Source organism: Hemitrygon akajei, chromosome 4, assembly GCF_048418815.1.
Source record: "Hemitrygon akajei chromosome 4, sHemAka1.3, whole genome shotgun sequence".
In the NCBI taxonomy this organism is placed as follows: domain Eukaryota; kingdom Metazoa; phylum Chordata; class Chondrichthyes; order Myliobatiformes; family Dasyatidae; genus Hemitrygon; species Hemitrygon akajei.
In genome coordinates, this window is record NC_133127.1 from 144,092,163 (window position 1) to 144,119,312 (window position 27,150).

The 27,150-nt window shown below is 40.7% G+C and overlaps 1 protein-coding gene across 2 annotated transcripts in view; it reads right to left on the reverse strand.

Annotated features, from left to right (window-relative positions):
• LOC140726723 (TBC1 domain family member 8-like) overlaps positions 1 to 27,150 on the reverse strand; it is a 104,916-nt gene that overhangs the window by 15,340 nt on the left and 62,426 nt on the right. For both annotated transcript variants that reach the window (XM_073043491.1, XM_073043492.1), the window contains 5 exons: positions 26,017 to 26,211; positions 16,698 to 16,868; positions 13,050 to 13,200; positions 4,091 to 4,305; positions 3,402 to 3,519 (listed from right to left, as the gene is read on the reverse strand). In XM_073043491.1, the coding sequence (XP_072899592.1) occupies positions 3,402 to 3,519; positions 4,091 to 4,305; positions 13,050 to 13,200; positions 16,698 to 16,868; positions 26,017 to 26,211 (850 nt within the window). The remainder of the gene's footprint in view (positions 1 to 3,401; positions 3,520 to 4,090; positions 4,306 to 13,049; positions 13,201 to 16,697; positions 16,869 to 26,016; positions 26,212 to 27,150) is intronic.

The following is a 27,150-nucleotide window of genomic DNA, read 5'->3' on the forward strand; positions in this document are numbered from 1 at the left end:
CGTTATGTGCCCATCACTCCCTCCTACAATTTAAAGTAGTCCATAGGGCCCACATGACCAAGGATAAGCTATCTCGTTTTTATTCAGATACATCTCCTTATTGTAATAGATGTAACAATGGAGAAGCTTCACTAATTTATATGTCTTGGAAAATACTGGAAGGAAGTATTCCAAACTTTCTCTGTACTTTTCAAAGTAAATTTTAAGCCTAACCCTTTGACTGCCATGTTCGGTACTGATGGAGGAAAAGATATTACTTTGGAGACATCTGATTTCCACATTTTGGCTTTTATTTCTCTTATAGCTAGGAGGGTGCTCTTGCTTAAATGGAAGGATGTTGTTCTGCCTACTCACGCTCAATGGTTACGTGATGTTATGTCATGCTTAAATTTAGAGAAGATCCATTGTTCAATTTCTGAAACTAGTCAAGACTTTCAAACATTGTGCAGACCATTTTTGAATTATTTTCAAAACCTTTGATTTGCTGTTAAGGTACAGATGTTGGCTAATAACATATTTCACTATATGATCAGGAATTTTTTCCTTTTCTCTTTCTTTACCAAGCAGCTTCGACCTTGGTAGTGGGCTTGGATTCTTTTTTTTATATAATAAAATTACTGTATCACATTTCAATATTACCATTTAATTTACATGAATATAGGGTAATGAGATTGCAAGTGTGTTTCAAATATAATGTATAAACCCCGTTTCCAGAAAAGTTGGGATATTTTCCAAAATGCAATAAAAACAAAAATCTGTGATATGTTAATTCATGTGAACCCTTATTTAACTGACAAAAGTACAAAGAAAGATTTTCAATAGTTTTATTGACAACTTAATTGTTTTTTGTAAATATACAAAAATTTAGAATTTGATGGCTGCAACACACTCAACAAAAGTTGGGACAGAGTTAAAATAAGATTGAAAAGTGCACAGAATATTCAAGTAACACCGGTTTGGAAGACTCCACATTAAGCAGGCTAATTGGTAGCAGGTGAGGTATCATGACTGGGTATAAAAGTAGCGTCCATCAAAGGCTCAGTCTTTGCAAGCAACGATGGGTCATGGCTCACCCCTTTGTGCCAAAATTCGTGAGAGAATTGTTAGTCAGTTCAAAAGGAACATTTCCCAATGCAAGATTGAAGAGAATTTAGGTCTTTCAACATCTACAGTACATAATATTGTGAAAAGATTCAGAGAATTCAGAGACATCTCACTGCGTAAAGGGCAAGGTCGGAAACCACTGTTGAATGCGCGTGATCTTCGAGCCCTCAGGCGGCACTGCCTAAGAAACCGTCATGCTACTGTGACAATTATAGCCACCTGGGCTCGGGAGTACTTCAGAAAATCATTGTCACTTAACACAGTCTGTCGCTGCATCCAGAAATGCAACTTGAAACTGTATTACGCAAGGAGGAAGCCATACATCAACTCTATGCAGAAACACCGGTGAGTTCTCTGGGCCCGAGCTCATCTCAGATGGACCAAAAGACTGTGGAACCGTGTGCTGTGGTCAGATGAGTCCACATTTCAGCTAGTTTTCAGGAAAAACGGGCATCGAGTTCTCCCTGCCAAAGATGAAAATGACCATCCTGATTGTTATCAGCGAAAGGTGCAAAAGCCAGCATCTGTGATGGTATGGGGGTGCAGCAGTGCCCACGGCATGGGTGAGTTGCATGTATGTGAAGGTACCATTGACTCTGAGGTGTATATTAATATTTTAGAGAGACATATGTTGCCATCAAGGCAACGTCTCTTCCTGGGACGTCCATGCTTATTTCAGCAGGACAATGCCAGACCACATTCTGCACAGGCTACAACAGCGTGGCTTTGTAGACACAGAGTGCGTGTGCTTGACTGGCCTGCTGCCAGTCCAGATCTATCTCCTATTGAAAATGTATGGTGCATCATGAAGAGGAGAATCAGACAACGGAGACCACGGACTGTTGAGCAGCTGAAGTCTTATATCAAGCAAGAATGGACAAAATTTCCAATTGCAAATGTACTACAATTAGTATCCTCAGTTCCAAAACGATTAATAAGTGTTATTAAAAGGAAAGGTGATGTAACACAATGGTAAACATGCCTCTGTCCCAACTTTTGTTGAGTGTGTTGCAGCCATCAACTAAATTTGTGTATATTTACAAAATACAATTAAGTTGGTCAGTAAAACTATTGAAAATCTTTCTTTGTACTTTTGTCAGTTAAATAAAGGTTCACGTGAATTAACATATCACAGATTTTTGTTTTTATTGCATTTTGGAAAATATCCCAACTTTTCCGGAAATGGGGTTTGTATTTGGTATAATTTTATTTTTTTTTGACTTATAATCTATATCTTCTTGTATTCTATGTAGAAATTAATAAAAATAGTGAAAGAGAAAAAAAATCCATTTTAATAGGTTAAGAATTTCACTAATTATTGGAGATAATTCAAAGGCCTTTTACAGGCAACAGACTAGGGCAGGGCATACAACACGCTGGAGGAACTCAGCAGGTCGGGCAGCATCCGTGGAAACGAGCAGTCAACCTTTCGGGCCGAGACCCTTTGTCAGGACTGAAGAGGAGGTGGCAGGGGCCCTATAAAGAAGATGGGGAGAGGGTGGGAAGAAGGTGGGAGGTGCCAGGTGAAAAACCAGTAAGAGGAAAGATCAAGGGGTGGGGGAGGGGATAGGCAGGAAAGGTGAAGGAATGTAAGGGGAAAGCACTATGGGTAGTAGAAGGCGGCGGAATCATGAGAGAGGTGATAGGCAGCTAGAGGAGGAGGCAGACTGAAACTGGGATGGGGGAAGGGAGGGGGAGGGAATTACTGTAAGTTGGAGAATTCAATGTTCATGCCAAGGGGCTGGAGACTATCCAGACAGTATACGAGATGTATATGAGGTTTCCACAGATGCTGCCCGACCTGCTGAGTTCCTCCAGCGTGTTGTACATGTTGCTTTGACCCCAGCATGTGCAGTGTACTTTGGGTTTACGGTTAGACTAGGGCAGGGCCTCTGCACATACAGTCCAAGCCAATGCATGTTCAGGAACGCTGCCTGGCTTGACTCCCATCAGTTGTAATGGCTCAAAGTTGCTCAGCCCTCATCAATAAAAATAAAGGTCAGGCAGTCCAGGCCAATTTAGCAAATCCCAATATCCAAGTCATTGCGATTCCTGAGATCTTGGATTCATGTTACATTGTTAATTTACTTCAGTAAGAGCTTCAATCCACAATCTCAAGTCTATATGAAGATTCCAGTGTTTACATTCTGGGACCATTACAAGATCTACTGCAAACTAATTCAAAGAAAACAATGCTGCAACTGTAGCCATCCTTTGTTCACAAGCCCAAAAGCCAACAATAAACATTTGAATAAGTTTTCATATTTGAAGTCGATCATTGAGAAAGAAAGATTTACCAATAACTCTACGGTTGAAGTAATCTGGGAGCATTTTCTCACAGACAGCTACGAGCAGCCAAAAGGCTTCTTCCTCCTTGGCATATAATAATAGGACAGAGGTCAGAATATTCATAGACTGTGGGTAAAGACAAAATAAAATCTGGTTTAGGTGCATAGCAGTAAGATGATAGCCCAAGTATTAAAGTGACAAATTAGGATGCATTTCTACTAAAGATATTAAACATTCAGTCAAATTAAACTACCCCACCAAACCAAGTCAAACACTTACAGAATTACACCATTTCTCCCCACATTTTTTACCTTCCATACTTTATATACTTTACACAGATACAATGAAACTCATTTTACACACACACACTCGAACATATAATAGGCTAGAATATCTGATAGCTTAATGATTTCACTGAAAGATTCACATATCTATATTCATTTTTATATCTAAATCTTATGTCATCCTTTTCATGGATGACTGAAAAGGAGCATTTTAAGTAAATTGCATAATACAATGCAATGTTAATGATATTTTCATAATTTAGTATAGAGCTTCTGCATCTAAAGAAAATAGTTTGAAATCCATTTTACATTGGTTTGATTCATTTCTAACATATTCTAAACTTATTCCTGAGTTAATTGAAAGACCTTAGTACTTTTACCATTTTCTTTCATTAAAAATGAACAGTATCTACCTGGCAATAGCCTATCTTAGGGTTCCTGTATGCGTATGCTGTCAGAACTCTTCTTAACGCTGCAATTCCAGTGTCACTCTGAAACGCAGGGTGCTCTGGCAGAGAACGATGCAGGTCACGTTCAATTTCCTCCGTTGCCAGGCAACATTTGCCCATAGATTTATCCACTAGATTAGCATAGTAATCAGGATGTGTAGCTTTATCAGTCACCGCATCTGGCAATAAAAGTCCAACATTATACACACATACATTAAAAAATGACTTTACTAGTTACATTTTACACAGACAAATATGAAGTAAAGTTGTTGAATTTGTACTGAGCAAAATCAAATGAATAATTCATATCCTGGTACAATTTTATTCATATTTTACATACTGAACTTCTTGCATGCTTGAAATGAAACTTTAAAAAAATACACGGACTTGCTAACTTATCAGGATAATAACATTTTCTAAATAGAAGTTTGGAATAGGGCTATTTATGGCAATTTCTAGGATAAATTATACAAAACAAGTCAGAATAAAGTAAAATAATCTATACAATCAGAGTTGAGAGAATATTTTTAGATGAATACAAGACATTTTTCTAGATCCTATTTCCAATCCAACATGGCTAGAAACATAATTCCATTTGGCACTGGAAGGAAGATGATTTCAATAATTGAGACAAATTGAATAAATGGCAAACATAACAGTTAAGCACTTGTTATCAACTTTTATTCAACAATGAAATCTGAAATGAAAGCACCACACCATGAAAAAATGTTGATGGACAGATCAGTATTAGGAAGTCATCAAAAATATTCCCACTGGATAAAAAGGATGTGGATTACAGTGTGAACACGCATTAGAAGTGCAACAAAACAGATTCAAATATGGAGTAATTATTTTGACGGGTAAAAAGAGGCAAATACTCAAATATGCTGAAGGATTTTTTAATATAAATGAATAAAGTTCAATATGCAACTTCTCTATAGTCTAAGTGCCTTAAATAAAGCTTAATTAGTACAAAAACAAACACACCCACGCACAAAAAATGCTGCAGGAACGCAAACAGGTCAGACAGCATCTAAGGAAATGAATAAACAGTTGCGGTCTTGGGCCGAGATCCTTCAGCAAGACTGGAAAGGAAGGGGAAAGATGCCAGAATAACAAAGTGAGGGAGGGGGAAGGAATACAAGCAAGGTGATAGGTGAAGCAGGTGGGCAACGGAGAGGTGACTAAGTAAAAAGCCAGGAGGTGATAGGTGGAAAAGGTAAAGGGCTGGATAAGAAAGAATCTAATAGGGGAGGAGAGTGGACCATGGGAAAAAGGGAAAAAGGAGGGGCAACAGGAGATGGTAATAGGTAGGTCAGAAGAGGTAAGAGGGTGCCAGTGTCAGTAAATGAAGAAAGAGGAAGGGGATGGGGAAAAAATTACCAGAAACTGGAAAAATCTATCTTCATGCCATTAAGTTGAAGACTACCTAGACAGAATATAAGGTGCTGCTCCTCCAGCCTGAGAGTGGCCTCATCACAAAAAGGATTGAATGGCTTGTCATATGAAGATCGTTTGATGGCTCTGGGCCTGTATTCACTGGAATTCAGCAGAATGAGGGGTGGCGTAATTTAAACCTATTGAGTAACGAAAGGCCTCGATAGAGTGGACGTGGAGAGGGTGCTTCCTATGATGGCACAGTCCAAGACCAGCTATCACAGCCCCAGAATAGAGGGCCATCCTTTTAGGATGGAGATGAGGAGGGATTTCTTTAGCCAGAGACTGGTGAATCTGTGGAATTCTTTGCCACAGGCAGTTGTGGAGGCCAAGTCTTTATGTATATTTAAAATAGATTCCTGATTAGTCAGGGCATGAAGGGATACGGGGACAGGAGATTATGACTGAGAGGGAAAAGGGGCCAGCCACGATAAAATGGCAGAGCGGAATCGATGGACCAAATGGTCTAATTCTGCTACGTCTTATGGTCGTTGTGACAGAAGTGGAGACCTTGGACCATCATGTCAGATTGGGAATTGGAACTGAAATAATTGGTCACTAGGAAATGCTACTACTTTGCAGGTGGACTAAAGGTGCTCAACAGAGCAATCCCTAATCTAGATTAAGTCTCACCAATATTGAGGAGGCCACACTGGGAGCACCGGGTACAGTAGGTGACCCCAACAAACTCGCGGGTGAAGTGTTGCCTCTCCTGGAAGGACTGTTGGGGGCCTGTTGAGGGAGGTGGTGAATGGGCAGGTGTGGCATTTCTGCCGTCTGTATGGGTAAGTGTCAGGAGGGAGATTGTTGGAGAAGGACAAAAGCACAAGGGAATCGCAGAGGGAGTGATCCATGCGAAAAGGGAGAAAAAGGAGAGTGGGGTGGGGGGGGGGGAGAGGGTAAAGATGTGTTTGGTGGTAGGGTCCCATCGAAGATGGTGGAAGTTGCAGAGAATGATGTGTTGGATGAGGGTGCTCAAGGTGAAAACAAGAGGAGCTCCATCCTTGTTAAGATGCCAGGAAAGTGCAAATATCCAGGGAACGGAGGAAATGTGGAACTGGGCAGCATCAATGGTGCAGGAAGGTTGCTTTGAAGTAGAGGCCAGACTAAGAGTGGGCCACTGGTCCTCCAGGTTCAGGGGTTCATCTCAGCACTAATAACCTCACTGGTCAAAAAGAAAATTGTTATGAAAACAGCAATGAAGAAACATCCGTATATGATATCCTGGAAAGGAAAGCCTCATCCTGGGAACAGATGTGGCAGAGACAAAAGAAACTGAGAAAAGGAAATAGCATTTTTACAGAGGACGTGGTGGGAAAATGTACAGTCAAGATAGCTATGGGAATCGGCCCCATGGCTATCTTGACTATATCTCTTCCCACCCTGTCTCCTTTAACTGATTCCCGTTGCCATCTTGACAGGTGAGGTAACACTTCACCTGCAAACCTGTTGGGGTCACCTACTGTATCTGGTGCTCCTGATGCAGCCTTCTCCACATTGGTGGGACCCTTCCCTTCTCTTCATTTACCCACCCTGGTCCTCTTAACTCTTCTCCTATCACCTCCCCTTGCTGTCCCTCTTCTTTCCGTTTCTCACCTTCTTTTCTGACTCCTTACCTTTTCCACGTATCAGTTCCCAGCTTCTTAATTCATTCCCCCCAACCCCACCCAGCTGGTTTCACCTATCACCTTCTAGTTTGCACCCCTTCGCCCCTCCCCCCATCCCATCTCCCATCTTCTTATTCTGGCATCTTCACCCTTCCTTTCCAGACCTGATGAAGGATCTCGGTCCATAAAGTTGACTATTCATACATTTGCTGCCTGACATGCTGAGTTTCTCCAGCATGTTGTGTGTGTGCTGCTCTGGATTTCCAGCATCTGCAGAATCCCTTGCATTTACGTAAAGGGTGAAACTGGCCATCTCATTGTTGGCATAAAATGACTTCCATGATTATGGGTGTAGTGACAAAACTGCAGTCCCAAGAAATTGCTACTTGTACAAATTAATGTGTGTATACTGTATCACAGAAGATTAAAAAGGATGAGTAACAAAGGAGTCTATTGTGACTTTATAAAGGTTCCAAGTTAAGCAGTTGTAATCACAGATTGAAAGTGAAAAGTTCCCAGAAATACAAGGACACATTTTGATATTGTTAGAATTAAGGAGGAGGAAATGATAGATATTATGGGATGCATAAGGGTCAAGGAATCCTCAGGGTGGTATCCCAGGTTGGGTTGTGAAGTAATGATGACAGAGCTGAGGCCATAATGGAGATATCTGATTCTGTCATTACAAAGATCAGGACTAAATAGGACAAAAAAAAAGCAGGATACCAGCAAGGGATCGCGTTAGGTTAAAACATCCTGTCAGAAAAGCAATTCGTCCAAAATGCCTCCAAGCAGAACACAACTCTGTCATAGGATTTGGAGGCTTGTGTGCCTCAATGACCTGGAGAGCTGTGTTGGCTGGAGTCAGGGTCTTGTGCTCTGGCTCTTGGTACAGTCACCCATGCCAAACAGTTCAAAGGGTAGAGGCCAGAATAAGAGTCCTCCAGGTTCAGGGGTTCATCTCAGGGCTAACAACCCTGACTGGTCATAGTAAACTGTTACAGAAACAGCAATGAAGAACCCTTCTATATCTGTGTGGGACATTATGGGCAGACAGAGATAGAGGACCTTCATTGCTGCCCTAAATGCCAGTGGCGCCAGTAAGCAAGTCCAAAGCAGTTGAAGATAGCATGATGAAGACTTTCTATGTAGAATCCTGGAGATTCTACACACCTGTGTACCTTTAAACCTCAAACTGTCAAACAACATGAGAGCAGGATGGCTGTGAGGAGATGAGAAAATGACTGGCAGGGAAAAATGTACAAAAGCCTGGATAGCAGTAGATGGTTAGGGAGAAGTCGTGTGTGGATTCATGCAAACTGCAGCTTAATACTTTGGTTAGTTCTAACAAGGACCAAGAAAAGGAACTAGGAAGAAGAAATGCATTCAAGGAAACAAGTGAAGCAGAACCTGCTTCCTGTTGTATTGACCTCCGAAAGTAATAATAATTACATTCTGTTAGATTTCCCAGTTACTTGCAATACCTCTATTCCAGTATTTTGCATATCATGCACTGGAGCACGTGAGTCCAGCTGTGTCTCCAATTGTTTAAATAATGCTTTGAAATTTTCCAATGTGGCAGGAAAATTAAATCTTTTCCATACACCATGCCCATTTGGTCTCTGCCAATTCTGTTAACTTATCTACATCCCTTAATAACTTGCTAATATATTATTTGCAATTTACTTTTCTACTTATTTGTATATCAGCAAATCTAGCAATTTTGCCCAGGGTGCTTTCACACATTCAGTTTGAGACCCCACCATGTTTCCTGTGGCATACTACTCATTGATCCATTTACAGTATCCCTGCTATTTTCTCCCAGTTAGGCAAACATACCAATACATTATCATTAGCTGTTATTTACAATTTTCATGATGCACTTTATGCCTTGTAAAAATTTCAGTATATTTACCCACTCCCCTTCAACATCAGTCTGCTACTTAATCAAATAAATTCAATAAATCCATCCAGCATGATCTCCTTTAAAAAAAAGCACCATGCTCATTTGTACCCAATTACTTTGTTTTTCTCTTCTCAACATCTTCCTGTAATCTCGGAAAATGTAACGCCTGGGTGGTTGACCGTTGCGTTCAGTTGTTCTCCAATACCGCCAATTTACTTGCAAACATTGCGTCACCATAGCGCTGTTAATTCAAAAATTAATAACACTGATGATGTCTCCTCGTATGGTGACGAAGCATTTGCAATTAAATTGCCAATATCAGAGAACGACTCAACCCAGCCATTTTCCTATAATGTATTCAGTAATAGGCTTCCAATATGATAGATAATTAACATATTAATTATATTAATTTATCAGCTAATCCACCAGCATGATGTACAGTCACATTACAATTTAACAACTACCCTCTCTTTAGGTCCAAGACAATTGGATTATTTTTTAAACAGAATAAGAGAGAAAGAGGAGCACACACAAAATGCTGGAGGAACTCAGCAAGTTTGGCAGGATCGATGGAGAATAGACAGTCAATGTTGCAGGCCAACCATTCATCAGGACTGCAGAGTAAGGGGGCAGAAGCCGATAAGACGGTGCAGGAGGGTTTGGGAGTACGATGTGGCAGGTGATAGATGAGACCAGGTTGGGGAAGGGAAATGAAGTAAGAAGCCAAGAGAGGATAGGAAGAAGGGATAAAGGGTTTACCAAGTAGGAAGCTGATAGGAGAGGATATTGGGCCATGGAAGAAAGGGAAGAGTGGGGGAAACCAGAGGATGGAGATGGGCAGGTGAAGAGAAGAGAGGGGGCGAGAGGGTAACTAGAATGGGGAATGGATAAGGGGAAGGGGGAGAGTAGAAATTAAACTGAAAGTTTTAACAGTATACAGGGATTCGACCGATTAAATAAAGAAAAATCACATTTCACGTGACTAGGGAATTGGCAACAATACATCAGTTTAAAATTGACTGCAAATGGGTAATGGGTGAAACTTAGATACATTTTAAGCAAGCTGTTGCCGGGAATGCTCTGCCATAGAAATTCAGATGAAGACCATTGCATCTTTTTTTAATACGATGAGCAGCATCAAACATTCGTTTGACAAGTCAGGTTAGTTACCAAGATACAGCGAAAAATAGGCCTTTTTGGCCCTTCCCCCATGCCACCCAACAACCCCCTACTCACAGGACGATTTACAATGACCAATCAATCTACCAACCGGTACGTCTTTGAACTGTGGGAGGAAACCGGAGCACCTAGAGGAAGCCCACACGGTCACGGGGAGAACATACAAACTCCTTACAGGCAGTGGCGGGAATTGAAGCTGGGTCACCTGTACTGTAAAGCGTTGTGCTAACCACTACACAACCGGAACACCCAAATCATTTTAGAATATGAAACAAATGATAGCCTTACTTCAAATTGCTCAACAAAACTGTACGCAGTAGATAATTTTATTTTACTTTAAAAATAACCAACATTAACATCCTTAAGTTGTTGCCATTTACTGTTTGAGAGGAATATGAAAATGATGCATTAATAGTCATAGAATCAATTATACAGCACAGAAACAGACCATGCAGGTCTGGCCTTCTGCCTGTCCCGTCTACCTGGACTTGACCGTAGCCACCTAGAACTGTCTCATCAATGTACCTTTCCAAACTTGTCCTAAATGTTACTACTGAACTCGCATCTACCACTTTCCCTTGCAGCTCATTCCACACCTCACCACCTTCACAGTCATGTGTCTCTCCTCAATATCCTTTACTTCAAAAGATTCAAAGTACATATTTCACCTTTCACCCTAAACCCATGACCTCTAGTTCTAGTCTCACACAAAATTAGGAAAAAGCCAGCAAGCATTCATCCTATCTATACACCTCAATTTTGTCTAAGGTTCTCCTAACTCATGCTCCTCACCTAATTCAACCTTTCCCTCTACTCAGATCTTCAAGTCCCAGCAACAACCTTTTAAGTTTTCTCTCCACTCTTTCAAGCATATTGATATCTTTCCTATAGTTAGGTGACCTGACCAGAACTGTACGCAATGCTTCAAATATGGCCTCACACAAGGAATACAGTGAGGGGAAAAAAACCAACACTAATTTTGGGATTTTATGAATTGTGTGTATATGTAAGAATAAAGAAAAATGATAATTTTATACAATGAATGCTGTTCAAGCACACTTAACATAGAATATAGAAATCTACAGCACATTACAGGCCCTTCAGCCTCAATGTTGTGCTGACCACGTAACCTACTCTAGAAACTGCCTAGAATTTCCCTAGTGCACAGCCCTCTATTTTTCTAAGCTCCATATACTTATCCAAGAGGCTCTTAAAAGACCCTTTTGTATCTGCTTCTACCACCACCATCAGCAGTGTATTTGACGCACCCACCATTCTGTGTGAAAAACTTACCCCTGATGTCCCCTCGGTGTCTATTTCCAAGTACCTTTAAACTATGCCCCCTTGTGTTAGCCATTTCAGCCCTAGGGAAAAAGCCTCTTGACTATCCACACGGTCAATGCCCCTCATCATCTTATACCCTCTATCAGTCACCTCTCATTCTCCGTCGCTCCAAGGAGAAAAGGCCAAGTTCACTCAACCTATTCTCATAAGGGACGCCCTCCAATCCAGGCAACATCCTTGTAAATCTCCTCTGCTATCTCTCTATAGTATCCACATCCTTCTGATAGCGAGGTTACCAGAACTGAACACAATACTCCAAGTGGGGTCTGACCAAGGTCTTGTATAGCTGCAACATTACCTCACAGCTCTTGAACTCAATCCCACGGTTGATGAATGCCAACACACTACATGGCTTCTTAACAACACTGTCAGCCTGCCCAGCAACTCTCCCACCGAGAGATCTGACATCTGACCAGGTTCATTTCCCAATATCAAATCAAGTACAGCCTCTCCTCTACTTGGCTTATCTACATATTGTGGTCAGGAAATCTTCCTGAATACACCAAACAAACTCCACCTCATCTAAACTCCTTGCACTGAGGAGAAGACAATCAATATTAGGAAAGTTCAAATCTCCCATCACAACAACCTTATTAATATTGCTCCCTTCCAGAATTTGCCTCACGATCTACTCCTTGATATCCCTGTTACTATTGGGGGGGGGGGGGGTCTATTTGAAAAAAAAAACACCCAGTAGAGTTTAGAGTTATTACCCCTTTCCAGTTTCTGACTTCCACCCACTCTGACTCAGTAGACCATCCCGCCATGACTTCCGCCTTCTCTGCAGCTCTGACACTATCCCTAATTAGCAATGCCATGCCTCCACCTCTTTTGCCTCCCTCTGTTCTTTTTGAAATATCTAAATTCTGGTGCACTCTGCAGCCATTCCTGCCCGAGATATCCAAGTCTCTGTAATAGCCACGTCATAGTTCCCATCCAAGTTTCTGTAATGCCCACAACGTCATAGTTCCACACTTGGTGCACGACTTAGGCCACCTTACTAAGAGAAAGGACATTGAAAGTCATTGTACATTGTTTGGTATGAGAGTGGAGTGGGGAACTTAAACCAGCACAAAAGAAAGCGCCATCTTGCAGATATACATTTTGTGACCTTAAGTGTTCAAAAGAACTACATAACCATTGAACTCCATGTTGAAATGTCCATTGTCCTTCTACAGATAAACAATCTTTTCTGTGCATGGTCCTATAAATAACAGCAAGATAAATATCTGGGTGGTGTTGTTCAGATTTAGATGAGCACACTATTCGCTGCTCTCTTTTCGAACTATCTGAACTGATGGGTTGTTAACTTTAAGGGTAGCAGCAGCCAACAGAAGCCACAATGCAATGCTCTCTCACTGCAATGTCTTGCACAAAACTTGCTGGAGGCAGGTGTTTCTGATCCAAGCCAGACTCTTCCATAGACCAGTGTCAGCCAAAACATGCTCACCTGAAAAAAGAAGCCAGAGTTCTCCTCGAAGACACTCCGGAATACCCATTGCAACCAGCTTCCTTATTTTCTCAGTCCGAAACATGCTGACTGTGCGTCCGTATTCCACAAAATGATCATACCATAATCGTTTTTTCACTTCTTCCATTCCCTAAAATTAACAATCTGCCATTAATTAGAAATATTAGAAGAATAACTTAACAGGATTACAAACCTAATAACCAAATGGAAACAGAGATTAAAGGCATTTTGTTACCTTACTGAAAATCCCTCTCGCATAACAAATCAGCAGAACAACAAGGTATTACAAATTACACCTTGCACGATCCCATGCTTGGCTGCTAAAACAGGAGATTTGGGCATGGGTCTGCTATTCCCATCCCAAATAAAACACAGTGCTACAGAAATGCCCACAGAAGCTCCAAAAACGTCATTACAGAATTACAGAAACCCTGGGAGAGGAGGGATAGCAAGACGGGCTACAAGACTGACCTAGGACAGAGAACTCTTGCAGGCTGTTGTCAGCCGACTATGTCCATGTAAGGGTGATAGGTTTAAGTAGTAGTAGTAGTAGTAGTAAGTATTATACTTACAATACAAGACCATAAGACACAGGAGCAGAATTAGGCCATTTGGCCCTCGAATCTGCTCCACAATTTCGTCATAGCTGATCCATTTCCCTCTTAACCCCAATCTCCTGCCTTCCACCCATATCCCTTTATGCCCTGACCAATCAAGAATCTATCAACCTGTGCCTTAAATATACCAGTGACTTGATTTCCACAGCCATCTTTGGCAACAAATTCCACAGATTCACCACTCTCTGGCTCAAGAAATTCCTCATCTCCATTCGAAATGGATGTTCCTCTATTCTGAGGCTGCCTTAGACTCCCCCCACCAGAGGAAACATCCTCTCCACATCCGATCTATTGAGGCCTTTCAACATTCAACAGGTTTCAATGAGACCTCCCTAATTTTTCAGAATTCCAATGAGTACAGGCCCAGCGTCAAAAGCTTCTCATATGATAAGCCTTTCAGTCCTGGAGTCATTTTTGTGAACTTCCTTTGAACCCTCCCCAATGTCAGCGTATCCTTTCTGCTCACAAAGCTCAAAGTAACATTTATTATCAGAGTACATACATGCCACCAGATACAACCCCAAGATGCTTTTTCTGTGGGCATACTTAGCAAATCTATAGAACAGTGACTGTAAACATCAGAAACTGTTAACTGTAAACAAACTGCAAATGCAGATATAGATAAATAGCAATAAATAATAAGCATGAAATAACAATATATCAGTCCTTATATTAATGTAGGTATCCCCTTTTGTTCAAGAACCTGATGGTTGAGGGGTAGTAACTGTTCTTGAAGCTGGTGGTGCGAGTCCTGGGGCACCTGTAACTTCTACCTGACGGCAGCAGTGTGAAAAGAGCCTGGCCTGGGTGGTGAGGATCTTTGATGATGGATGCTGTTTCTCCACTGCAATGTTTCGTAGGTGTGCTCAATAGTTGGGAGGAGTTTTCCCGTGATATACTGGGCCAAATCCACTTTGTAGGATTTTCCGCTCAAAGGCATTGGTGTTCCCACACCAGGCCGTAACGCAGCCAGTCAGCACACTGTCCACCACACATCTGTAGAAGTTTGCCAAGAGTTTTGATGTCACGCTGAACAGCCGCAGACTCCTAAGGAAGTAGAGGCGCTGCCGTGCTTTCTTTGCAATATTTGAATCCAGAACAGGTCCTCTGAGATAGTGACATCCAGGAATTTAAAGTTACTAACCCTCTCCACCTCTGATTCTCCGATGATTACTGGCTCATGGACTTACAGTTTCCTTCTCCTGACGTCTACAATCAGTTCCTTGGTCTTATTGACATTGAGTGAGAGGTTGTTGTTATGACACCACTCAGCCAAGTTTTCAATCTCCCTCCTGTATGCTGATTCATCACCCCCTTTCATACCGCCCACAACAGTGGTATCATCAAACTTGTACATGGTGTTGAAGTTGTATTTAGTCACACAGTCATAAGTGTAAAGCGAGTAGAAAAGGGGGGTAAGTACACATTCCTGCGCTGATGGAGATTGTGGAGGAGATGCTTTTGGCAATCCATACTGACTAGGGTCTACAAGTGAGGAAATCCAGGATCCAGTTACACAAGGGGAATTAAGGCCCATGTCTTGGAGTTTACTGATTAGTTTTGAGGGGATTTTTGTAATTGAAAAAGAGCATCCTGATGTATGCATCTTTCCTGGCCAGATGTCCCAGGGCTGCGTGAAGAGCCAATGGGCTGGCATCCACTGTAGACCTGTTGCTTCAGTAGGCAAATTGGAATCAATCCAAGTCACCATTCAACAGGAGCTGATATGCTTCAACACCAGCCTCTCAAAATACTCCATCACTGTGGATGCAAGTGCCACTGGATGATAGTCATTTAGACAAATTACCACACTCTTCTTGGGCATTGGTACGATTGAAGCCTGCTTGAAGCAGGTGGGTACCACAGACTGCTGGAGCGAGGGATTGAAGATGTCTGTGAATACACCAGACAGATGGTCACACAGGTGTTCAGTATTCAGCCGGGTAGTCCGTCCAGACCGGACACTTTCCTTGGATTCACTCCCTTGAAGCAGCCCACACGTCATCTTCAGATACTGAGACCAAAGGATCATCAGGGTTCCTCTCTGTTCTGGTGGTCAAAGAAAGCATTCAGCTCATCTGGAAGTGAAGCTCTGCTGTCCTCTATGTTGCAAGACTTAACTTGGTAAAGGTTATGGCATTCAAATTCTGCCACAGCTGTTGAGCATCCCTCGTTGATTCCAGTCTAGTCTGGAATCTCCACTTCGCCCGAGAAATGGCTTTCTGAATATCATACCTACACCTCAGGCAGTATTCTTGATCTCCAGACTTGAATGCTCAGCAGTTTCTGGGTTTCATTGTCATCCAGGGCCTCCGATTGAGGAAAACCCTGAACAATTTCATGGGGACATACTCATCCTCAGCTGTTTTAATAAAGTCTATAACGACGCTGGTGTAGTCATTCAGGTCCTCAGAAGAGTTCTTGAACACGGCCCAGTCTACTGACTCAAGACAATCCTGTAACCATTCCTCCATCTCCCACAACCACCTCTTAGTTGTCTTGATCTCTGGAGCCTTGGTCTTTAGGCTCAGTCTGTATGGAGGTAGTAGGAGTACAGCCAAATGATCCGACATGCCAAAATGTGGTCTCGGGAAGGAACGATAGGTATTTCTTATCATAGTGTATCCAAATGAAGCCTTACCAGTGCCTTAAAAAGCCCCAACATTACATCCTTGCTTTTATATCCCAGTCCTCTCAAAATGAATGAATATTTAGGAAAACAGATTAAAATTGAATTATTACCTTTCTATCCTCTGATCAACCACTTTTTTTTAAAAAAAAGTTTAAGTGAAATATTGGCAAAGCAACTTTTATATCAAGTCGTACAAGCAAGATATTCATAAATTATATGCACAAACCACAGATGTGTAAAACAAACACAAAGCAGTATCACCATTTGTCATGGAGGTTATGTCTTCCCAAATTTAGTGTATTGGATTAAAAGAAAACTTAAAGAATTCCAGAGTCAGGAGGAAGGAGATACTCAAATTAACACCAAAGGGGTACAAACCAGAGTAGCATCTGCACTCTCCGTCTCAGTCAGGTGGAAAAGTGCCATAAGAGCCTCTGAATTCAAAGAATGTCTTGGTTCCTTTTTGATATCCGAATTGTCCATAAGGGAATCCATTGCAGTATTATCCGGACGGAGCTCTTGAGGACATCCCAAAGAATCAGAGGAAACCTAAAGCAGATGGAACTTAATTAATATTGTGCTTTGATAAAAGTAAACTCATCTCACACATTCTATTCTGCAACTGGTCATGACTGACTTGTGGAAAAACCTTGACAGCACGAATCACCAAAACCAAAAATAATCCAAGGATTTACCTATTGCAAAGTACATTAGCAACAAGATTCAATCAATCAACCCAAGGTACTGGGAATTTGGTTTACTGAGCAAGAAACATCACTTTGGATTGGAGATGAAAAATTAAGAATAATTTTCTTTTACCCACTCTGAATATCACTGGTTTAGCTTGTTTTGACCAACAATAATTTTTCAGTTTGGTTTGAACAATGAGAAAGAAATGTTGAAAATCTTTCCATGCAATGCCTTATCTTGAAGATTTCTTTTTAAAAGAGTCAATAGCTGAAGCAAAAAAAGCATCTTTGCTCCCTTCCATTAGTATTTTTAGATTACATGATAATACAAACCAATATTCTGAGCCCTCTAGTTTTAAAAAAAATACTATATACATTTGAACTGTGAAACTTGCTACAAATGTAAAATAAACTAAGGCCAAACTGCAGTGGTATATTTCTTAAATTAATCCATTTCAAAGACAAAGCCAAAACTCTATATAATTGAGAGCAGGATATGAAAGTGCCATAATCACACAAATCTCTGGAAACTTTACATAAACAATGAGAGTATAGTAGACAGACCTCTCCAATAGGGGTATTATTAAAACAAGATTTTAAATGTTGAAAAGATGCTTGGTGAATGATTGGATTTATTATAAAATTCTCCAGAGAGTGACAGAAATGTCACACGCACACACACGCGTGTTTCAGGAATAACTTCTTCCCCTCCACCATCAGGTTTAAGAAGGTGTATAGTGTGTTGGCATTCATCAACCATTGAGTTCAAGAGCTGTGGGGTAACGTTACAGCTATACAAGACCTTGGTCACACCCCACTTGGAGTATTGTGTTCAGTTCTGGTCACCTATCTCACTACAGAAAGGATGTAGATGCTATAGAGAGTGCAGAAGAGATTTACAAGGATATTGCCTGGATTGGAGGGTGTACCTTATGAGAATAGGTTGAGTGAACTTGGCCTTTTCTCCTTGTAGCGACGGAGGATGAGAGGTGACCTGATAGAGGTGCACAAGATGATGAGAGGCATTGATCGTATGGATAGTCAGAGGCTTTTCCCCAGGGCTGAAATGAGGGGGCATAGTTTTTAAGGTGCTTGGAAATAGGTACCAAGGGGATGTCAGGGGTAAGTTTCTTCAAACAGAGAGTGATAGGTGCCCGGAATGCACTGCCAGTGGTGGTAGAGGCAGATACCATAGGGTCTTTTAAGAGACTCTTAGATATGTTCATGGAGCTTAGAAAAATACAGAGCTATGTGCTAGGGAAATTCTAGCCAGTTTCTAGAGTAGGTTACATGGTCAGCATAACATTGTGGGCTGAAGGGCCTGTAATGTCTTTTACGTTTCTATGTTCTAAATGGACAGTGAACTCATGAACGCCACCTCACTATTCCCTCCGCCCTTCTTTTGCAATCTTTTTGCACTACATCCATATTTTATACACACACACTCTATAATTTATAGTTTATGTGCTGTACTGCTGCCACAAAACAAATTTCATGTCATATGCCAGTGATATTAAACTTGATTCTGAGAGCTAATTTACAAATTCATAGTCCAAAGTTGAGATTAAAGTCTTTGGAGAGTCCCAAACTCTGTCAGCTAAACAGATCTATGCTGATGAATATTTCTAGGCTTCTACTATACACGTTTCATGCTCAGAAGTTGGATTTTTTTTTGAAACGGCATCAAAAATGAATTAGCCAAACATCCTATAGATATCCAACAACTTACCAAAAGGGAAATGCCCATCTAGGAGATTTGTTTCAAGTGTCTGAAATCAAAACCTGACCAGAAAACTCATATGACAGTTAAAACTGCTTTTGAGAGAAGAGCAGGACCTTTTGCCTACAGTAATGATTTCCTGCTTGTGATTTGTAAGTACAAAGCTTCAATGATTCTCAAGTGTATCTAGGAATTCTACTGAGAGACAGGGACTAGGAACAAATGGTGCTAACTGTGAAGTGTTTCAGAATACACCTCAAATGGAAATGGAAAAACTAATATTTTGTGGCAACTTATATAACATTTTTCATAAGCAGGGGTCCTGTTGAATCAACAGTTTCCACAAAGATCTGCAACCTCGTTTCAAGAGACAAGCAGATATTCAATCTATGTTAATTAAACTACTATCCACATCTGATCAATGCTCTGTTCTTCCCCTCCCTGCCAAGATTATTTAGAACAATGGAGAAAGAGGAACAAACAGATCGCATATTCATTGCGAATGCCACATCAACTAAATCAGTAGCAGCATCTATAATCACGTGGTTTGTTTAACTTTCCATTTCAGGTTCAATAAACTACTATTGAGTTGAACACTAGTTAAACAAACAAGGTGACTATTATTTGAGCAAACAGGAGAGTCCTGCTGAATTAGGTCTCAGGAAGATAAGAACACGGCATTGATGTTTTAAAGGAATTTGTAAAACTGATGCAAACTTACAGTTCAAAATTTTAGCATCATAAGCAAGTCCTATCCAAAAGCGTGGAGTTGATGCCAAGACATGGCTAGGCAACAGGCAAAGAAAAATGAAGGGTTGATCAGTTATTCATTTCTATTATCAGCCAGGTCACCACTTAATCTCTTGTTGATAAATTCTACAATTCAGGAATCAGAACTGTCACCAGCCACACCTTCCCTCCCTACCTCCCCCACCATCTTTATCACATGATCCACCAAGGGCAGCAGTTTTTAAGTGGATTGAGAGCAAGCCAATCTGAGCAGACTCGATGGGCCAAATGGCCTAATTCTGCTCCTCTGTCTTATGGTCAAATATTAAGTAGAAGTTTCATTTCTGTCCAGATACAGACAAAGGAAATTTTGCTAAGGTTACTTGCAACACTTCAACAGCTGGTAACACATTTTTCTTCACTAAATCCAGTTCATTCCAGGTCCAGGAACAGTTATTTACCCCTTAATCATCAGACTCCTGAACCAGTGGGAATAGCTTCACTTGCCCCATTACTGGACTGTTACCACAACCAATGGACTCACTTTCAAGGACTCTCCATCTCATGTTCTCGATATTTATTGCTTGTTTATTTCTTTATTATTACTACTTTCTTTTCTTTTGTATGTGCAGTTCGTTGTCTTTTTGCACATTGGCTGTTTGTCCACCCTGCTGGGTGTGGTCTTGATTTACTGAGTATGCCTAGAAGAAAACGAATGTCAGGGTTGTAAATGGTGACATACGTACTTTGAACTTTGAAATACTACACCGTTGAAGCAAATATCAAAAATCGCACTTTTCAGCACAATGGGCTAATTAGCTAAATTTGAACTCCATTCCATTTGATGGGGCAAAGAACATTTTCAAATGTTTTTACATTTCAGCTGAATACCAACAGTAAATTTATCTATTACTAGACAACCGGGTGACCCGTTGGGGTACCCTTTGAGAGAAAGGTAGTGCAGTCTGATGTGATCTGCTCTGGAAATTAAAGAAGAAAAACTCAGTTTATTAAAGAAGAAAGACGCGTAGCAAGACAAATATAGCTCCTCCTCGTTTAACAAAGGACACTTTTGATGACAACATTTCTGGTTGATCCGCCACCTTTTAAGAAAACTCTAGCGTTTTCATTTCTTTTATCCCGGCTTAAAGCCGCACACAGCTGACCATGCTGGAATACTGGTTTCTCCAGATAAATCAACACATTCTCCATGGCTTGGCCTTGCGCCTTATGTATAGTCATAGCAAAGCATGACTGGATCTGATAAATTGAGAGTAATTCTTGGGATCATGACGTCACTTTTGAACGCACCAATGTTTATCTTTGCTACGATGAGATTGTCGTGCAGTTCTTCCACCATTATTCGCATTCCATTGCAAAGCCTTGGTGGATCCAAGTTCCTCATTGAAATGATGGGAGATCCCCTCTTCAATTCCAGTTTATGTGGTGGCAATCCAGAGAGTTCAACCGAATCAAGGAATTCTGTTGGAAAATGAGTGACATTTGCCGCTCTCAACGACATTTGGCATCATCTCTTGACCATAACGTCCCCCTTCTCTTTCCACGCACCATAATTAGGCTGTCCATAATTTTTTTGTCCTAATACTGGATAGACGATACGAAGCAGTAATACCAAAGCCTCCAGGAAGCTGATTTTTCTTGATGTGGTTGGCGTTCTCCTAAATGGAACTGACAGCCCTGCCCTTTTGCCTCGGTTGGTGGCGCTGCTTAGGCTGGCCGTGCCCATGCGTCGCGGTTTCCATGAAAGCTGGAATCGGCTCAGGTTGTGGAAAGCGGGACCTGTTGACTGACAAGTGAGCAATTTTATACAAATATATAATCCTGAAATTTGCATGCACTCTGTAAGTTAGCGCATTTTAAGTCAATTTAGTCAAAAAAAGTGCTGCTGTAATGCACCGTTTGCGCTAATTGGAGGTCACAAACAGAGCACGAGAATTTTAGTAGTATATAGATTGGTCAAGGCTTAATATTCAATCCAAGACAGGATTAGTGTCGTCATTTCTTTCCCTTCACTGAATACTTTGTAATCTCTCAGTTTACTGATAATATTCATTCCACAGCTTGTCTAATTCGTGTGTTTTAGCAATAGCATTTGCTCACTAAGCAAATATGGTCACTTTTCATAATCTCTAATTCTAATGCATTGTTTCCCAGGACATCAAAGCATTGAAACAGCCAACAACCTTTGTCTACCCTGGTTTAACCAGTCTAACCAATTCTTTGACCTTGGGTACCAGTATCTACTGAAATTTGGTATGCACAAAGTTCAAGAACTCAAAACAAACAAGCTGTCATTAGATGCCACTGAAGAGTTTCACGTTACAAACTTTGAGGAAAATGTATTAAAATACAAAACCAGCTATGATGTGAAGTTATAACAAAACAAGATCATTTTGCCAATGTGACAGGCCATGTGCAATTTTATAAATGATTTCTTCTCCTGGCCTGCTAGACTGCAAAATGCATTCAAAGAAAGCAAATCAAACCAGAATGTTAGGCAAATGGTTTTACTTCCAAAACAATGCAAGCAGTTTCACTGCACTCTTAAATACATATTGAAACACTTTTGTAAACTAAATACATATTGACTTAAGGACTTAAGAACTTTTTAAAAGCTATTAATAATGCTTTTTGAGATAGTGATTTAGATGCATATCATATTTTTTACTGAGTTAAGTATTGTATGTAACTAGTTTTGCTACAACAAGTGTATGGGACATTGGAAAAAAAAGTTGAATTTCCCCATGGGGATGAATAAAGTATCTATCTATCTATCTATTGGACCATATGCACAATTTACAGAGCTGGCCGGTGGCAGGTGGCACCAGCACTGGACTTTAAGGTGAGTGATCCCGGGTTCGAATCCAGCCAGCTGCTTGCAAGCTTTCCATCAGTGCTGGGTTGAGCGTCGATTTGAGCTAGCAATTCTGCCTTGTAAAAAAACAGATAACGTGCTAAAGAAACCGCACGGTTGTCGCCCGATGCACCAGAAGGCACAGACAGTAACAAAAATTTACGAAGTAAAACTTAGGAATAGTTACAATAGAATGCCACATACAGAGCCCTTCAAAGTTCAAAGCAAGTTTATTATCAAACTATATTTATGTCACCAAATACTAGCCTGAAATTCGTTTTCTTGCAAGCATTCACAGTAGAACAAAGTACAATAGAATCAATGAAAACCCACACACAAAGACTGACAAATTGTGTAAATACAAAAATAATCTGTAATACTAAATAAACAAACAAATAAAACTGGCACCATGAGTTGTAGAGGCTTGAAAGTGAGCCCAAAGATAGTGTTCGATGTTATGATGAGTGAAGATGTCCATGCTTGTTCGAGAGCCAGATGGTTGAAGGGTAATAATTGTTCCTGAGCCTGGTAGTATGGGACTTAAGACTCCAATGCCTTCTTCCAGATGAGGCAGTGAGAAGAGAGCATGGTCTGGATGGTGGAGATCCTCGATAATGGATGCTGCTTTCCTGTGGCAGTACCCCGTGTAGATGAGCTCAATGGTGGGGAGGGCTTTTCCTGCGATGAACTGGGCTGTATCCACTACCTCTTGTAGGGATTTCCACTCTTGGGTACTGATGCTTCCATACCAGTCTGTGATGCAGCCAGTCAGGGACCGTGCATCTGTAGAGATTTGACAGAGCTTTATATTGTTATGAGTGCTGAACAGACCTGATGGAAAATGGGGTCCAGAGTTAACCCCCCCTCCCCCCCCCCACCCCGGGAACTATGCTGCTAATGAGAGAGAGACAGAGAAGAAGAGGTAGAGACATCTGCTACAGATAAGAGAAAGAAAGAGACAGTTGATTTATGTATTTTGGCTCTTCACTGATTATTTACCTTTCGCTGCAAGGACGTTTCTTTGCTCGTTAACATTCCTGAGGAGACAGCAGGAGTGGCCTAGTTTGATGGACACAAACATGTGGAGTTGATGGATGGCTGATACCCCATCCATGGGGATAAAAGACGGATCTGGGGAGACGCCCCTCAGACACACCAGTGGACATTGAAAGAGTGTTGTGCACCCACAAGAAGGTGGGGGCTTAAAGGACTGAACCAGGAGATCGGTCACAAAGCTCACAGTGTGATGGCGGGGCCAGTGGGGACTTGTGTGTGTGTCCGAATGACCACAACGGTTCGACGGAATAAGAAGACAACAGAAGGTTTGCTGGCTGCAGCTGTTCAATCTCTTGCTCTCTCTCTCTCTCCCCAACATTGCAACACAATAACCAACTACCTCAGCCCGAACTGAACTGAACTTTATACTCTTCTATGACAATTCATTTACCCCTAGACATTGATAGAGCTTGTTTACTGCTATTGATTATTATTCCTACACTTCTATGTTTATCATTGCTAACCTGTGTTATATGTATATTGGCATTTTTGATACTGTATTGTTTAGTTTACTAATAAACACCTTTAGTTACAGTACCACCCGACTCCAACGTATTCCTTCCATTTCTGCTGGTCTGTTAACCCAGTTACGGGGTACGTAACAATATGACATGTCAAATCAGTGCCGTGCTTCTTTGAAATGGTCCCAGGATGGACACTCTGATACGAAAACGCCCAGGAATTTAAAATTACTGACTCTCTCCACCTCTGATCCCCTGACGAGTACTGGCTCACGGATACCCAGCTTCTTCCTCTTGTAGTCAGTAATCAGTTCTTTGGTTTTGCTGAAATTTAGTGAGAAGCAGTTGCTACCACATGGAGGTAACGAGGCCTAGGACACGGAGTTCATTGATCAGTTTTGCGGGCGAGGATGGTGTGAAATGCTGAGCTGCAATCAATGAAGAGCATCCTGACGCATGTAACTTGACCGTCGAGATGTTCCAGAGCTGAGAGAAGAGCCAATGAAATGGCATCTGCTGTTGGCCTGTTGTGATAGTAGGCAACCTGGAGCAGGTCCAGGTCACTCCTCGGGTAGGAGTTGATGTGCTTCATGATCAATCTCAAATCAAAGCTATCTTTACACAATTTCACATTTGGAGACACAACATTATATCAAAATCTAGTGGGGTAACAGATTAACTGAGCTAACTTGCCTTGGCACAGTATCCATGCACCTGCACAATTGGTATTTGATAGACACAATGCTCCATGGTGTAGAAAATGCATTGTTCCCCACAGTCTGTCTGGAACAATTTGTTCACTCTATTGAACTCTGAGTAAGTGAGTGTGTTAATGACTCTGTGGAGGCCACAGCCCAAGATGCGACAGTTTTGTATCTGGCAGTGTGAACATTTCAAATTCCTCCTCTGGCAGAGAGGAAGCATTTCTTCCCATTTCTTTCATGTTATAGAAAATTTCAGAGCATGCATATATGATTCCCTATGAAGAAAAGGAATTTTTTAAAACAATAGTATTTTTCTATTAATTGAATTTTAATTTTGCACGCAAAATCATTCCAGTATCATTACCTGCTTTGAAGACAAACTATTGCCATGAAATTGCAAGATTTACATATCCTTTCTAATTAAATGCATATCATAAAGGATTTATAAATATTAAAGAATTAGTGCATAAAGAACTCACTTATATTCGGTTCAGTCAGACACAGTGAGTTACCTCTTGCCGAAGAGCCACATATGTCTCCATAAACTACAGTGATAAGAAAGATTTCCCAGTCCTCTGCACATTTGACAAAATTATTTTTTGTTTTTGATAGCCTTCTTTCGTAAACACCAGTTTTGATACCAGGAAAAGGTACCTTTTAGTTAAGACCCTTACTTAATACAATTCAACAAAAAAAATAAAGTCTTCTGTTGGATTCAATGGACGGCCCTCCCTTGCTCCAGGATATTTGTGATTATACCAAACTTAATTAGTCATTTGATGCATTGTAATTTGCTTTCAAGTAATTATATGGAACAAACTAAAATTGTACTGATTTGAATTATTCCGTATGACATTAACTTAAAACAAATGAAAGCACTTTTTAGATACAAACTCCTGAAAATAAATCATTCTTTCACTGTATGACTATTAGACTAATCAGATTATGTAGAGTTGTACGTAATGAATTACCAGATTGTTGTTTTTTTTACAGAAGCCAAATGTGGTCACTGTTCATTTTCAACCAGATTGCAAAACTGCTTTAAATGTTGAGATACGGGAGAAAGTAAAGAAAAAGTCAAAGAGTCGAGAGCGCACAAGGATTTACAAGAAAGTGCAAGCCAAAGGACAAGGTAACAAGAGCAAAAAATTTACAGCAAGGCTCAATCTTGTACACATGTCCCTGGAGCTCCAAATGCTTTTGTGCCTCTCCCCAGGCCTGGAAGCAGTGCCTTCTCAGCCCTCTTATATTTCGGGATAGTAAAATCCACCTCTCTGATCTCCACTGCTCCAGTTCACAGTCCACGGCAACACTGCACTTAACAATAAAATTCACAGCCACTCTTGTATTGGGCATGCTATTAAGTTTCTACTTTTATATGAGGAATCTTTTGTTATGGTGGGAACAAAAGTTACTGATTTCTTGCTATACAAAACTATTAACATTATAAAGATCAATTGTACCATTTCTTCAACTTGAGATGATTCAAGATGATCAGGCTTTTCCCCTCTTAAAAGTTGAAGCCGTTTCCATAGCTGCTCCACTAATTGCTCTCTATTTTCAATCTCTGTAAACTGAAACACCCTTTTGTTTTTGACACCAACAATTATTGGATTGGGGAGAAGACTAGTGTCCTCCATTTTCTCCACAGTAACTACCTGTCAATGAAAAACAAACGTGTTAGAGCAGATGTTAACTGCTAACATTACTACATATTGCAAGATTATTCAGCTTTCTTTTATTAGTTTTTTTATACATTTTCTACATAGCTACAGATAAAAAAAACCCCAGATCGAAATGAAGAACATTGATACAGTGCAAAAATAAACATACAATAATAATATGATACAAAGAAAGATAATTGAGAAAGCACCCAAATTGAGGACATGTAAAATTAGTATCCTCCCCAAGCCCCGCAACAAACAAAAAAAAAGCTCCAGACCAACCACAACACAATATAGAGAATATAAATCAGGACAATCAAACCCCCAAAACTGTAAATACACTTAGCAACAGAAGATATTAATGCCTACTACAAAAAAAGGAGCTGAAAGCAAGGGACCGAAAAAAAACCTTAGTTAAGAGGAAGGTTATGAAAGTACTCAATAAAAGGTCCCCAGACCTTATGGAACTTTAAATCCGAATTAAGAACTGAATAATGAATTTTTTCAAGGTCTAAGCAGGCCATAATATCGTTAAGCCATTGAGCATGCGTGGGCGGGGCAACATCCCTCCATCTAAGGAGGATTAAACGTCTAGCCAGGAGAGAGGCAAAAGATAATATTCGACACTCAGTCGAACTCAGATGTAAATCTGTCTCGCCCCAGAAACCGAACAAAGCAATTAAAGGGTTAGGTTCTAGGTGGTGATTCAGAATATACGATAACGTTATGAAGACATCTTTCCAAAATTTCTCCAAGCTAGGACAAAACCAGTACATATGAATGAGAGAGGCCTCGCCCCTTTTACATTTATCACAGAGTGGACTAATGTTAGGGTAAAATCGAGATAATTTAGATTTAGACATATGGGCTCTATGAACAATCTTAAACTGTAAAAGGCAATGGCGAGCACAAAGAGAGGTTGAATTAACCGAT